The sequence below is a fragment of the Myiozetetes cayanensis genome, unplaced genomic scaffold, assembly GCF_022539395.1.
Source record: "Myiozetetes cayanensis isolate MyiCay16 unplaced genomic scaffold, myiCay2020 scf1, whole genome shotgun sequence".
Taxonomy (NCBI): Eukaryota; Metazoa; Chordata; class Aves; order Passeriformes; family Tyrannidae; genus Myiozetetes; species Myiozetetes cayanensis.
The window spans coordinates 127873903-127886881 of record NW_026086604.1 but is presented as its reverse complement, the minus strand read 5'-3'; the positions used below and the strand labels follow the sequence as shown (position 1 = coordinate 127886881).

Here is a 12979-nt window from a genome sequence, read left to right as displayed (position 1 = left end):
ACTCCATGTACTTTTTCTATATATTTCCTTTACTATTGCTGCTGGTGAGCATCACGCTGCTGAGAAAATGTCTCGCTTGTCTACAAAAGATCAGCTTGCTTCTCCTGTCCAGTTCCTTTAGTTTGTTCTTTGGAAATAGTACCGCATTTGATAATGTCAGATTCATTATGATGTTACTGTGTCGTCAGTGGAACTGGTTATGAGAAAAAGGTGGTAAGAAATGTGCTGATAAGCTGTTTAGCAGTAGGTGCCATTGCAGCCGTGCTTAGATGGTTGCTTATGAGTTTTTATGATTTGGCTAGATGTGGCACTGTGTAATGCAAGTTGGTTTCTTTGCTATGTAGCTATCACGAATACTTGCAACCACCTATACCAAAGGAATTTTGTAGAATTAGTAATGGTTATCTTTGTTTATTTTATGCGTTTTGCTACAGAATGTTTTACATAGTGCTGTACTTTTACTGACAAGCAGTAGAATGACTGTGGATAGCAGATTATTACAGAAAACAAAATCTTACTGGTTTTAGCCAGGAATGCTGGTTGTTGTAGAACACTGTGTGAAACCAAGATATTCTTACCCAACACAATTAAAACTCGTTTTGCTCACCTGTAGAAAATTGTTCCATGTAATTAGAAATAAACTTTCATTCTTAGGAATTAGGATCTCTTTCTAAAGGTTAATAAGCAACCAAAAGTTAAATGGCTCTTAGTAAAATCTATTATTTTATTGCAAACAAATGACAGATAAGATCAGATATGATTAATAAATCTTAGTGTTCAGCAATTGCTTCCCATTTTTACTTTCCCAATTCATAATGTTATAGTTATATTTTTAAAATAATTCAGTTATACTGTTCTATATCAAGGTTTGATTTTGTGTTATTTGGGGCACTGCCTTCCATTTAGAAAAGCTCTGAGCTTGCTAAGAGCTGGAAGAATATTTTAGAGAAGAATCACTTCATTTTTACCCTGTTTTTTTATAGTGTTCCACAGACTAACAAGCATATACTACTAACCACAGCTGAAGACAGTATTGGGCTAAATGGACCTTTTGTCCAGCCCAGTAAGGCTATTTTTATGTTCTTACAATTTTCATGGATCTTGTTACATAGATAAAAATCTGCCCATGCTGATGATTTTGTGATTATCCTTTTTGGTTTGTATACACCACTGTGAATAAGAACTTGGTCTGAAACAGTTCATGGAAAGAAAACATGCACTCATAGTATCACCTACACATTGTGTTAAAGAAATGATACTTCTGGATTTAAGTATTAGGTACTTTATATGTTGAGATATTCTATGATGAAGAGTAAATGTAAGAAAGGAAAAGTAATGATACTGTTATCTTTCCCAGTTCATTTGGCCAAATGAAGCCTTTGGATTACAGATTTCCCAACTTGGGGCTTAGGGAAATAAAAAGTAATATTCTTTTCTGAAGAGAAGGGCTAGTACTGTGTGTATATTTTTATTGCCTTGTGTAAATGAGTAACTGCAATTAACAAAAACCTTACCTATGCAGTCAGGTTTGGTGTCAGCTGTACAAACCAAAAGCATATCTGGAAATTTGCCCTCAAGCATAAAATTAGTTTCCTAATATTAGGAAAGGTATGGAAATCAAAACATTTATTTCCAAGTATTAAGGTAATTAACCCTTGGGATGTTAGCTTGATGTGGTCAAGAGTGAGTCTTTTCAATAAAGGTTATATAAACTGCTTTTGGTAAATACACATAATAGGAGAAAATACAGGCTGTAGGAGTTTATACCCATGGGCTATGGCTCATTAGCAGCTTAGGATGGGCAAAAATAGAGGAGATTTGTAATTCACGGAATAAAAAACCATCAAAGACAGCTCAGTAGAAGAGTATCAGCTGCGGCTTAAGAAGTTCCTGATCCATAGTGTCCTGGAGGCTGGGAAAAGTATATTAAGTCCTGATGTATGTCTGCCAGCTTTCTATAGTCTATCAAAAGTTCTGTTCTACTGGGAATTGCTGGCAACAGAGATTATGAGATAATCAATTGTTCTAATTCACATTAATTGTTTTTATGTTCCAAAATCACTAGGTATACATTTATTAAAGAGTGTGTCAGTGTGTGTCTATATAAAGTTTGGCATCAAAGCTTGTAGACAAAAAATGTGTACTTAATGGAATTCTTAAAAAAGGAGATTGCAAGTATTAAAATGTTGGTAATACATCAAGTATTTTTCTTTGCAAATTCAATATTTTATAGCTAGGATTACCTTGGATTTTTTTTGCTGTTGTTGTTTATGTTAAGTGTTGCATGATATAACTTGCAGTTCATTTTTCTGGAAGCAGGTGATTTTATAATAAACATATAAAATCACACATTTTTTTATAAAAATGTGATGCTTGTAACTCAGAAAAATAGTACTGCATGCTGCCCTGTGTTTTGTAACCTTTGGTTTATGCAGGAATATGCTGAATTTCAGTATCGGAGGAGGCACAGACAGCGTCGACGTGGAGACATGCACAGTCTGCTGAGTAATACTCCGGACCCCGATGACCCCAGTGAGAGTACGTTAGGTACGGACCTGCCTGGGGCTGGGTTTTTTCTCTTCCTGACTCAGAAATTGCTAGAAGTGACCACAATATTTGCTCTTCTGTGGATACGATTTAAAGAAGTTTCAAATACGTTGGTGTATTTTCCAGCATACAACATAAAGGCTTATCTCTGTTAGAAGTGTTGTTGACTTCATTGTGGCTGCTCCTCTTCTTAAAGAGAAATGCATTGATCTTCCCACTAACAACTCCTCAGCTGTTCAGTGCAGGTTTGCTTTCCTGAAGAAATTCTGAAGGGCACTCTTTATATATACGAGCTCTTTTCACCAATTGAAAGGACCGGTTGTGCACAGAGTGTAGAAGAAGGTTCCCCTGCTACAGGCCTGTGGAAGATTGCCATAAGGCTGTGTTTTAAAATCCTGCTCAGAGGCTGTATTGGCAAAGACAGACAGGAAACAAGTTGGCCTGGGTTGTGACTTCCAGCATTCTGCTCTTCTGAGCAGTACCACGGCTGGTAGCACAGTCCCGTAAGGTCACTGTAACTTGGCTGTCTGGGCTGCCTCAGTTCCACCAGGACCTTAGCAAAGGTAAAAAATAGCTCGAATCCAAATCATACTGTGACACTGTTTCTGCAGAGTTGCCAGCCTGTGTGCTCTAAGCCATGCTGCACAAACTCTCATTACTGTCTCATAAACTAAAGACCTATACTTTGCTTGTTCTTTAAAACCAAAAGGAGAAATCCTTTAGTGAAGGGAAAGAATCAAATGTTTTGGTTCTTCCATATTACAAATAACATGCAAAACCATCTTGTTAGAGGACCAGAATTTGACTGAACACTTGGATGTGGTAGTGATGACCAGTGCAATGTTAAAGCATGCAAGAGAGTATTAGTTTGTCTCAGTCTATTTTATTTTGAATTTTGCAGTGGAAAATTCCATTTTCCAAAGTCAAAAGAGCTACATTTATTTTTATTACAAAGCATCTTTTTCTGAAAACAGCATTTTACTTCTATTTTTTGTTGGTTGTTTTAAGAAAACAGCAATGTCAGTAATTAAGTTTACACTAATGACTCTAGTCTTAATTATGCTGCAATGTTATGGTAAAAATTACTGTAATATTAACATTACAGCTGAGGTTTTGTATTTGAAAGAACAGAGAAATCGGCAAATGTTTGTAATCCACCTGTAAATGCATCCTGTATTGTGTCCATGTGCAGTATTTTTCAGGGCTTTCCATAAATCGTGTCTGTGCCTTAGAAACACTTTGCCCCTTCTGCCAGCAGGCTCATGCTCCTGATGGCATAAGCCATCCTTTCAAAGAGGAGGAGAAGGGCACTGAGAATAGAAAGGCACAAATGAGCCAGGCAGTCAGTGGGAAACAGCGGGACTGGTGTTTTGCCACTGTGTAAGACTTGGTGTGGAAGGAGTGGTTTGGATTGTTTCGTTCAGAGTGAATAAAGGAGTAAAATTACACAGTTGGCATCCAAAAGGAAGAGATTCTGTAAGTAGATAATAGTGGAGAAGGTTTCCTCGCTCGTTCTTCAACCATTTTTGTTTCAATTGCCCAAACAGACACTCAGGAAGGTGGCAGTAGTAGAAGACATGGCACCTCCATGGTGAGTTCAGCTTCTATGGGTATTCTGCACAGCTCTTCGCTTCATGACTATACCCCTGTCAGTCGCTCTGAAAACCAGGATTCTCTTCAGGTATCTCTCCTAACCTCTTTTCCATTCTCTCTGCTTTGCTTGCCTTCCTCCGCTCTGCTTTTCTGTGTCATTTTTTCTCTGCAAATTTTCTTAATTCTTCAATGAGAAAGGGAGAATCTAGGACAACAGATTACACATTCACACTGGTAAGAATTGCTGAACAATCGCTAATGTAACAATAGACACTTTTTAAATTGTGTTGTGAGTCTGTCAGTAAGAATTGATTCTGATGAATGCCCTATAGGAATAATGAATGAATTTCAGATTTGAGCCCAAATCCAAAGTATGTAACAAGATGCAAGTTTTATGCTGAGAGCAACCTTACATATTTCCACAGGCTCTGAGTTCTCTGGATGAAGATGACCCAAACATCCTGCTAGCTATTCAGCTGTCATTACAAGAATCTGGCTTGGCCATAGATGAAGAAACGAGAGACTTTCTAAATAATGAGGCATCTTTAGGAGCAATAGGTACCTCTTTGCCTACAAGACTGGACTCTGCTCCCATAAGCATAGACAACCCAAGAGGCGCTTTGAGCAGCTCTGAGCTGTTAGAACTTGGTGACAGTCTGATGAGACTGGGTGCAGGCAATGATCCCTTTTCAGCTGATCGTCTTCATTCACACCCCTGCAGTGATACAAGAAGTGGATTATACTCAACATCCAGTGATGCTGATTCCAGCAGTCAAGATCCCAATACCAATGAAAATCTACTTGGAAATATTATGGCCTGGTTTCATGACATGAACCCACAGAGTATTGCTCTGATCCCCTCAACAAGTACAGAAACAGATGAGGAGTCACAGCAACCCAGTGCTGAAGATGGGCCAGCAGGGCAACCAAATCTTATAGACACAGGGCTGGAGCCTCAGGAAGAGCATGCACTATTTGAGGATGCACTCAAAAACGAAGGCAGAGGAACCCAAACAGAGGGAAGCACTTCTGAAGAAAACATTATTCCAAGTGAAACGGTATCACAAATTGGTGATAATAACAGGGAGGTAACAAGCACCGTGGATGCTTCAGGAGATACTTCAAGTCAGACTCCTCAAACCTCAAGTGAATGGATTGAACATGTGCATCTGGTATGAATAAAAACTAAATCTGGAGTAAAAGAATGGCAGTAACAGATGGTACAGTATGTGGAGTAAGCATTATGGAGGCTTTGATCCACATAACTACAGCTCAGTTGTAACCACTGATGTAACAACGGATATTTAGGAATTCTCTTGAATTGTAGTTCTTCATAATAATGTGAACCTTTCAAGGAATATCCTTTGCATTTAATTAGGTAGTACTTGCCTTTTTGCTCTCAAGAGAAAGGAATAAGTAGGTTGTATTCCACATTCCTAATACAATGCAGCATCTGATTAGCCTTAGGTTGATGATCCTTAACTTGAAAGTATGGATTAAAGGCTTACACTGATTATTTTGGTTGGTTTTCCTAAAAAATAGTTTATTCCATTTTTTTAGAACTCATTATTTCACCAAAATAACATCTGGCAGTTCATTTGCTTTTTGGTTTTGTTTTCCATAACTTTTCCTTACTCATTTTGCATTTTTGTTAGCAGTGTGAACGGAGGTATTTAATGCTTCTCTTTAGTACTGCTCCAGGAACAAGTTTTAGGGGATATTCTTTCCCATTAAAATCAAAGATTTTTTCATGTCTATTTACAGTCCAAATGTGCCAAACTGTGAACGGTTAACTGGCGGTAGCCTAATGAAACAGTGCAGTGTTACCCTATCCAACTAATCCCACAATTCTTAGCAGTGAAAGAAACCACTGGGTAGCATTGCTTCTCTAAATTTAACTGGCATGTGTTGCCATGGTGACTGCATTTAATTAAATGTAGCCTGTATCTTAAGTTAATAAAACCTAATGCTGCTGTTAAACAGTTATTTTAAATATTAAAATACAGTGAGCTAGCAACAGCTATGCTGTATTTTAAGAGACACTTTAACGGAAGTGCAATCATAGTTCTTTGTTTTCATAATTCTACAAAGCATTTTATGCACTAATAGTGCAATTACTTTTAATGATAACATTTTATAAAAATATAGGAATACAGAATTTTCATATATTAGTCAGTCCCACAATTACAAGTTCAGATAACACATTCTGCTCAACATGTTACGGTGCCTTTGCCTAACCCAACTGGATAGTTGCCACAGTTAAACAAGTAATTCAAATTCAGTGTCTGTTCTGGAGTAACTATGCTATTAATTGCAAAGACCTCCATAAAACCACCCATGGCCTTGCCTTTACAGTAAATAACTAAACGTTCAGTCAGTGTTTTTGCATAAACAAAACACTACTAGGTATTTGTTCAATTGCACAATATTCATTTGCTGTGTGATTACTGTTTAGTGTAAGAAAAAAATAAAAAATAAAAAAATAAAAAAACAAACCACAAAAAAAACTTTTCCTAGTTGTTGTACCGTGAAAAAACAAAATATACTGGTTTTAGATTTGCTTAAAAGCATCAATCTACAGTTAGTGAGATACAATGGTACAGTATGTAATTACAACTAGAGTAAGTTGTTCAAATGGCTGTTTTAATTACATATAATCAAAACTTGTCATAACATGAGCAAATTACATACACTCCGTTTTAAGTTTTGCTTAACTGTTACCAGAGATTTGTTGATATGATATAAAAGTTTATTACTACTGAGTGTGTATAGGCAAGTGTCATGATAGCAAAGTTTATGTATTGATTACTGTGAGTTCAAGTGAGTGTTTTGGTAACTAATTCATGCAAATCCAGCTTTGGAACCTTGAAGTCACAAGGTTCATATTAGTAAAAAACGAAATAAGAGTATTTTACCTTTACCCCATAAAAACCTTGTCCATTTTGCAAGCATCTTTAGAGAAAATGAATAGAATAGTCTCAAATAATTTTCCAACTTTTCCTCTAGCCACCCTACTCCTGACATAATATTGAGCCTTTGAAAAATACCTATAGGTATAAAGTCCTTCAACTAAAACAGTCCTTCACAACCTGTCATTATGAATTGGTCTGAAAGTTGTTTAACTCACATAGCTTCCTTGAATTTCTGAATAGAAAGATTCTCACAAAAAGAATATGTATTGCATTGAGATGTCTTGCAAAGTTACAGTAAGATATGTAAGAGTGCTCTCTGTGAAGATAGTGAAGTTTGTGGGTTTTGGTTTTTTGTAATTTGGTTAGGTTGTGCAGTATATCCATTGTTTCCGTGTTACTCTTATGAGCATGAAATTAGCCTATTAAATTTGTATTTTCTTGGTACTTATTTTAACACCATATTCATTGACTTTACAATTCAAAAATAAAAGTTTGGCAAGACTATTTTGTAAACCTGTTAATTTTATAATGTAAAAAAAATTACTCTAACCTTGAATTGTTATTTGCACTTTCATAGTCTATACTTGATACATTCCCACTTTATATACAAGTAGGATACTACAACCATGTAGATGTTTGGCCAAATGAATGCTGTTAATAATATGTAAAATTCTTTGATTAAACATTTATTACTTAAACTAATTCCGTTCTGTCTTATTACATCTTAGACTTACTGTAGCAGATCCTTGAGACTGCTGACAGACATTTTTAGGATATGTTTAGTCCTGTGCCACATTAGCTGGGGACCATGTAGTAAGTTAAATGTTTTGATTTGTAAATATAAGGTAAATAAATTTGTAAATATAAGGTACCATCACTAAGCTTTGGAAACAAAATCTAAACCAGATATTAATTGCTACAGCCATATTTTGCACTTGTTCTTTGTAGAGTAATGCCTTGTCATTACAAATAGTGGTGCTAAAGAGAGGGCGGGGCTAATTTTTGTGGAAGATTCTGTTAATCGGTGTTATTTAAGTGCCACTTAATACCCAGTCTCCATTGTTACCAGGCAGTTCCAGAGCGCCTCTGGAACAGGCACTGAACTGTTCGTTGTTACAGTAATGCCAACAACTTCCTCCTCCACTCATGCCAAGATCACAGAATCATGGAATGGTTTCAGTTGGAAGGGATCTTAAAGATCATCCAGTTCCAACCCCCCTGCCATGGGCTTGGACACCTTCCACCAGACTGGGTTGCTCAGAACTCCGTCCAACCTGGCCTTGAACACTTTCAAGGATGGAGCATCCACAGCTTCTCTGAGCAACCTGTTCCAGTGCCTCAGCACCCTCACAGAAGGCATCCCACTTTAATACTCACGGAGGCTGGTTGGAATGGAAGCCAAACATGGATATAATGATAGCTAGTTTCTTTACAAAATACTGTCTAGACAATCCCCTTAGAATTAGACAATGTAGCGATTATTGTCCTTATTACTCTTCCGTAGATCAGCCAGATATGGAAGCTTGATGTAGAGAAACCAGTGGTGATGCAAGACTGAGTGTCATTTTTAGCATCTTGTCCTCTTAACTGAAGAGTAAGGCAAAAGATGTGCATCGAAAAGATCAACTGTAAATACTGCATAAAGCTATGTTTGCTGTCAGTCTTTGTATGAGAGCAAAGAAATTAATGAAACCTTGACTTTCTGCAATGACATGCTTTCGTTCCACTTCAAAAATAGACAAGCACAGAATTAATACTATTCCCCAAATACATAACAACATAAAACAATTTAAGTAGTTCATAACAAAAAACTAAAAAAAGAATAATGAAGTAAAGAAAAAATGTTTTCTAACTTAACTGCAAATCTCTTTCTTCCTCAACTCTTCACAGTTAATTAAAGTTACCTCTTACTAGTGGATTGTTAAAGCTAATTGTTAAAAGGGTGGTGTTATTTTAAAATTATTCTGGTCTTCATCTTTACAGAAATCCTTTCTGCAATGAAATGCAAACTTGAGAAGGTTTTTGCATATTTTTTTTTACTTTTTAGGTCATTTAGATGAATATCCAGATAAATGGAATATAAGCAAGAAAATATTTAATATAGGTGTTCAGTACTGCGAATACATAATCTTCAGGATTCATATTTTAGTGATATTTTCTTCCAAGCAAAAGTGTCTTATCCCCACCATGAGGTACTGGAAAAATGATGGGGGATTTTATCTTGGGTTTTTTTACACCAGAGTTGTTCATTCCATTTAAATTATTTACCTTCACATAGTTTCAGGGAGTATTTATCAGTTTATGAACGCAGATGTTTTTCTCTGAGCAACAGTGAACTATGCAAATTATTCATCAGTTATATTTTGGCCACTGCACTTTCTGCTCTAATTCTCAGATCAGGTTTTTTTATAATAATCTATTGGAAAGAAGGTCTTGCTTGGACACTGGTATTTTTACTCTGCAAATTCTACAGTCAGCCTTGTTGTCTGCATTGTTTAATGTGGCAGTCTGTGTAGGCAACCTCAACAAGCCTTTAGGGAGGCAAACAAACAGCAATGTCATATTAATGATACAGCCAAGATTCACTAACGTGATTGCAAAGAATGCTAGAGTTTGTACATGTTATAGCAGAAAACTTTACATTCTGCAATTTAAAAATCAAAACAAACTTACTTTGAAATCAGTGGTCTTTATTTTCAGTTCAGGCACCTGGAGTTTGAGGCCCCTCCCTCTGACCATGACTCTTTGATGGCCTAAGTAAAAGCCAAATTTACCCTCTTTGTACAAAGTGAGCAGGGAGCTGCCTACCCCAGAGGGAAAGTTCATTAAAAAATTCTACAATGACAATTCCAAATAACCTGTTAAATGCAGTTGACGGAAAAGGACAAACTTACCTCCTGTTTTTGAAATCTCAGAGTAAACAGTAATAAATTGGCAATGGTAAATAACTGAGTTTGGTTTGCACTTGTTGTGAAATCATGTACAACTGGCAGGTCTCCTTTATATATTTTTACTAATTAATTAAAGAGAAAGCCTATGTGATTAACAAGTTAATTTACATGTACAGTGGGAATGTGCATGTTTTGCCTTCAGGCACACATCAGTGTTGACTCACAGCCATCATACAGGCCTATAATGGAGACACGGAAACATTCTTCAACAAAGAACACAAAGAAAATTAGTTTCCATAGTCACAGTTAACAGCAGTACCTACTATTGGCTCTAGTGCAAAGAGAGTTAATTCCAAAGTCAAACCTCACCAAAGGTGAGGTTGCACCCAAGGCCGACATCATTGCAGCAGCACTGTACAGGCTAAAAACAGCCTGAAGTATTTTTAGTGGCATGCAGTTTAGCTGGAACCACTAATTCAAATCCTGTTCAAAGACTTAATGTCAAAACTACTCCAAGTCCTTAAGAACTGTCTCAAATGAAGCAGAAACAGTAACCTGTAAAGATAACCTGCCAAACAGAAAGCTGGTACTATGAGATCCCCACTTGCAAGGAGATGTAGTGGTAACAAACTGTTACAGGAATAAGTCCTGAGGGCCCAAACCAACAAAACACGACAAGTGCAGAAATACTAACTTTTGTTAAAAGGTGTTATTTCTTGCTGTTCTTGTATCACAGAAGCATTCTAGAGTACAAATAAAGTCGCTTCAGAGACAGCTTTGACATACTTTAAAAGAACCAAGCATTTGTGGTCATTTTATGTTATCTCTGCCATTGGTTTAACCACCCGTGTCCACAGGTCCAAAAACCAAAAACTTCACAAAATCTGAGGTTAGTTCTCGGCTCTACCACACCCTTGAAGGAGTAATTAAGACCCAGAAACTGCAAAGACAGATGCATGCTGCCTATGCAAGTAATAATTGTGCAGCACATCTCAAGAATAGCATCAGTTCTGGCTGTGGGAATTAAGGGAATAAAACTTGCCTTTCTCACAAAAGACACAGTAAATGCAGGACCATGTGGAAATGCAGAGTGCACCAGTCCATCATATTCATACCCAATTTCATTCATTTACAATACAAATATTTCTGGAAAAGCATCCCAAGTGCATCCTCTGCAGCTAACTGGAACAGTGACACTCAGAAATAAGAACAAAGGATTCTTCAGCTGTGTGCCAGCAGACTACCAGATAGCAGTAGGAAGCTAAGAGGAAACAATGCAATGAAATCCACTGCACAACAATTCAACTACTCAAGCAGGAAATGAACAGAGTGTATGTGGATGTGCAACATTTCCAATAAAAAACTCTCACTGAGAGCTCCCAGGAAGAAAGGGTTCTGCACTGACAGCCAGTGTGTTTCTAACACAGTCCCCTCCCCAGGTGGAGTCAACATTTTGTTTTCTCCACTTCTTTTTCCTGTCTATTTACATCTGAAGTACCTTAGAGCAGGGATGGATTCTGGTGACTCCAACAGGCAACCCTTTCTCTTAACTGGGGCAAAAATAAAATGAAGTGGAAATTCCCATTAATTGGAAGAAAAGAGTTTTACTCTCCAAATTCATCTGAGCTTACACTGTGTAAAATTCCTCAGCTAAATCAGGCACTTCCAATTCCAGTCAGGCCACAGACTAAGAGTTGCCTTTCAACCCACTTCAGAAACAGGCTAGTTCTATTAAGGAGAATCAGAAAACTGAAGAGTATGCTCAAAATTTAGGATGAACATTCTAAAACTTGGGATCCACCAGAGAGGCACTTAGAGAGGGGAACCTTTAAGAAGTCCTGAGCCCTCCTCTGCTACCCATAACTACCAGGTATTCAGCAACTCTCAAATCAAAACATTTCAGCTATTGCCCACACAAAATTACATATCAAGTAACCTAAAAAGGTCTCCCATGCTAGTTCTGTTGCGCAGAACTAAAATGAAAGACATGCTGGGTTTAATTTTTTGACAAAATATGCTAATCACTGTTCTTTCCATTACCTCTCACGTGAGGTAGGGAGTGATCAAACAGCACTGACAGCCACCCCTGCCTCTCCCTGGTCTTTCACAAGGCCAACAGAAAAACGTACCAAGTGCACTGTGATCTCGAGGTGTTGTTTGACCTTGAATTACATTGAAATGATAGTCAAAGGCACATTTTGACTTGCTAAGAAATGCTGAAATAAAACTCTTTTTGACAACAACATAAATAAAATAAATGGGCTAAAACCCATCGAATTATCACCTCAAATTAGGTTTCTTAAAGCTTGAGCTTTTTTGGTTTGAGTTTTTTTATTCAAGTTATAATTTAAAAGCAGAAAGAAAAATCACAGTGAATAACTTATCACAACAACATACAGTAGCCTATTTAATTAAGAATATACAGATATATGTAAAACACACAAATTCTACATTTGTGGCAGAAAAGACTCTGCAGCATTGTTTTGGAAAGACCAAAGGGTTAGAAGCCCAGAGCTGGGAAGATGGTAGGAAGGCTACAGCAAAACTGGAGTTGATAAAACCTGTTTCTAATTTTACTTGTTATCCATTAGTAATGTATCTTATAAAAATTTGCAAAATGAAAACCTTCACAAAAACACTTACCTGGACAGAAATGGACACTGTCATTCATTTCTAGCCCATTTCTACATAGACTAGTGATGCTCTGCCAATGTGATGGCACTGAGAGGGCCCCAGCAGTGGAGGATGGCTGAGGTGGGTGGTTGGGAAGAAAAGCAGGCAGAAGCTGGGAAAAAAAGTGGTGGGAAATGTTTAAAGGTCTCTGTGAGATCACTGATAAAACTATAGAGGGATGCATTAAAGAATCAGAAAAAAAAAACAGTGCCCAAGAAGTATAAACAGCTTGAAGGTAAATTGGGATTTAAATCAAAATTGAAGAAATAAGTTTGGGACCTGAGACAATAAAGTCAAAGCTGGTATGAAAGAGAAGAGTGCAGGAGGTTAAGCATAGCTGTCCATGAGCCAATACCAACCCAG

At 37.2% G+C, this 12979-nt stretch overlaps 1 protein-coding gene across 5 annotated transcripts in view; it reads left to right on the top strand.

The window, feature by feature from the left end:
- The window catches only part of ANKIB1 (ankyrin repeat and IBR domain containing 1), an 84482-nt gene extending 76728 nt beyond the window's left edge, over window positions 1–7754 (top strand). For 3 of the 5 annotated variants that reach the window (XM_050326863.1, XM_050326873.1, XM_050326882.1), the window contains 3 exons: window positions 2436–2547; window positions 4095–4228; window positions 4566–7754. In XM_050326863.1, coding sequence (XP_050182820.1) covers window positions 2436–2547; window positions 4095–4228; window positions 4566–5318 — 999 coding nt within the window. In that variant the 3' untranslated portion in view covers window positions 5319–7754. The remainder of the gene's footprint in view (window positions 1–2435; window positions 2548–4094; window positions 4229–4565) is intronic. The other 2 variants (XM_050326893.1, XM_050326902.1) reach the window with 2 other exon arrangements.
- Window positions 7755–12979: the final 5225 nt, after the last annotated feature.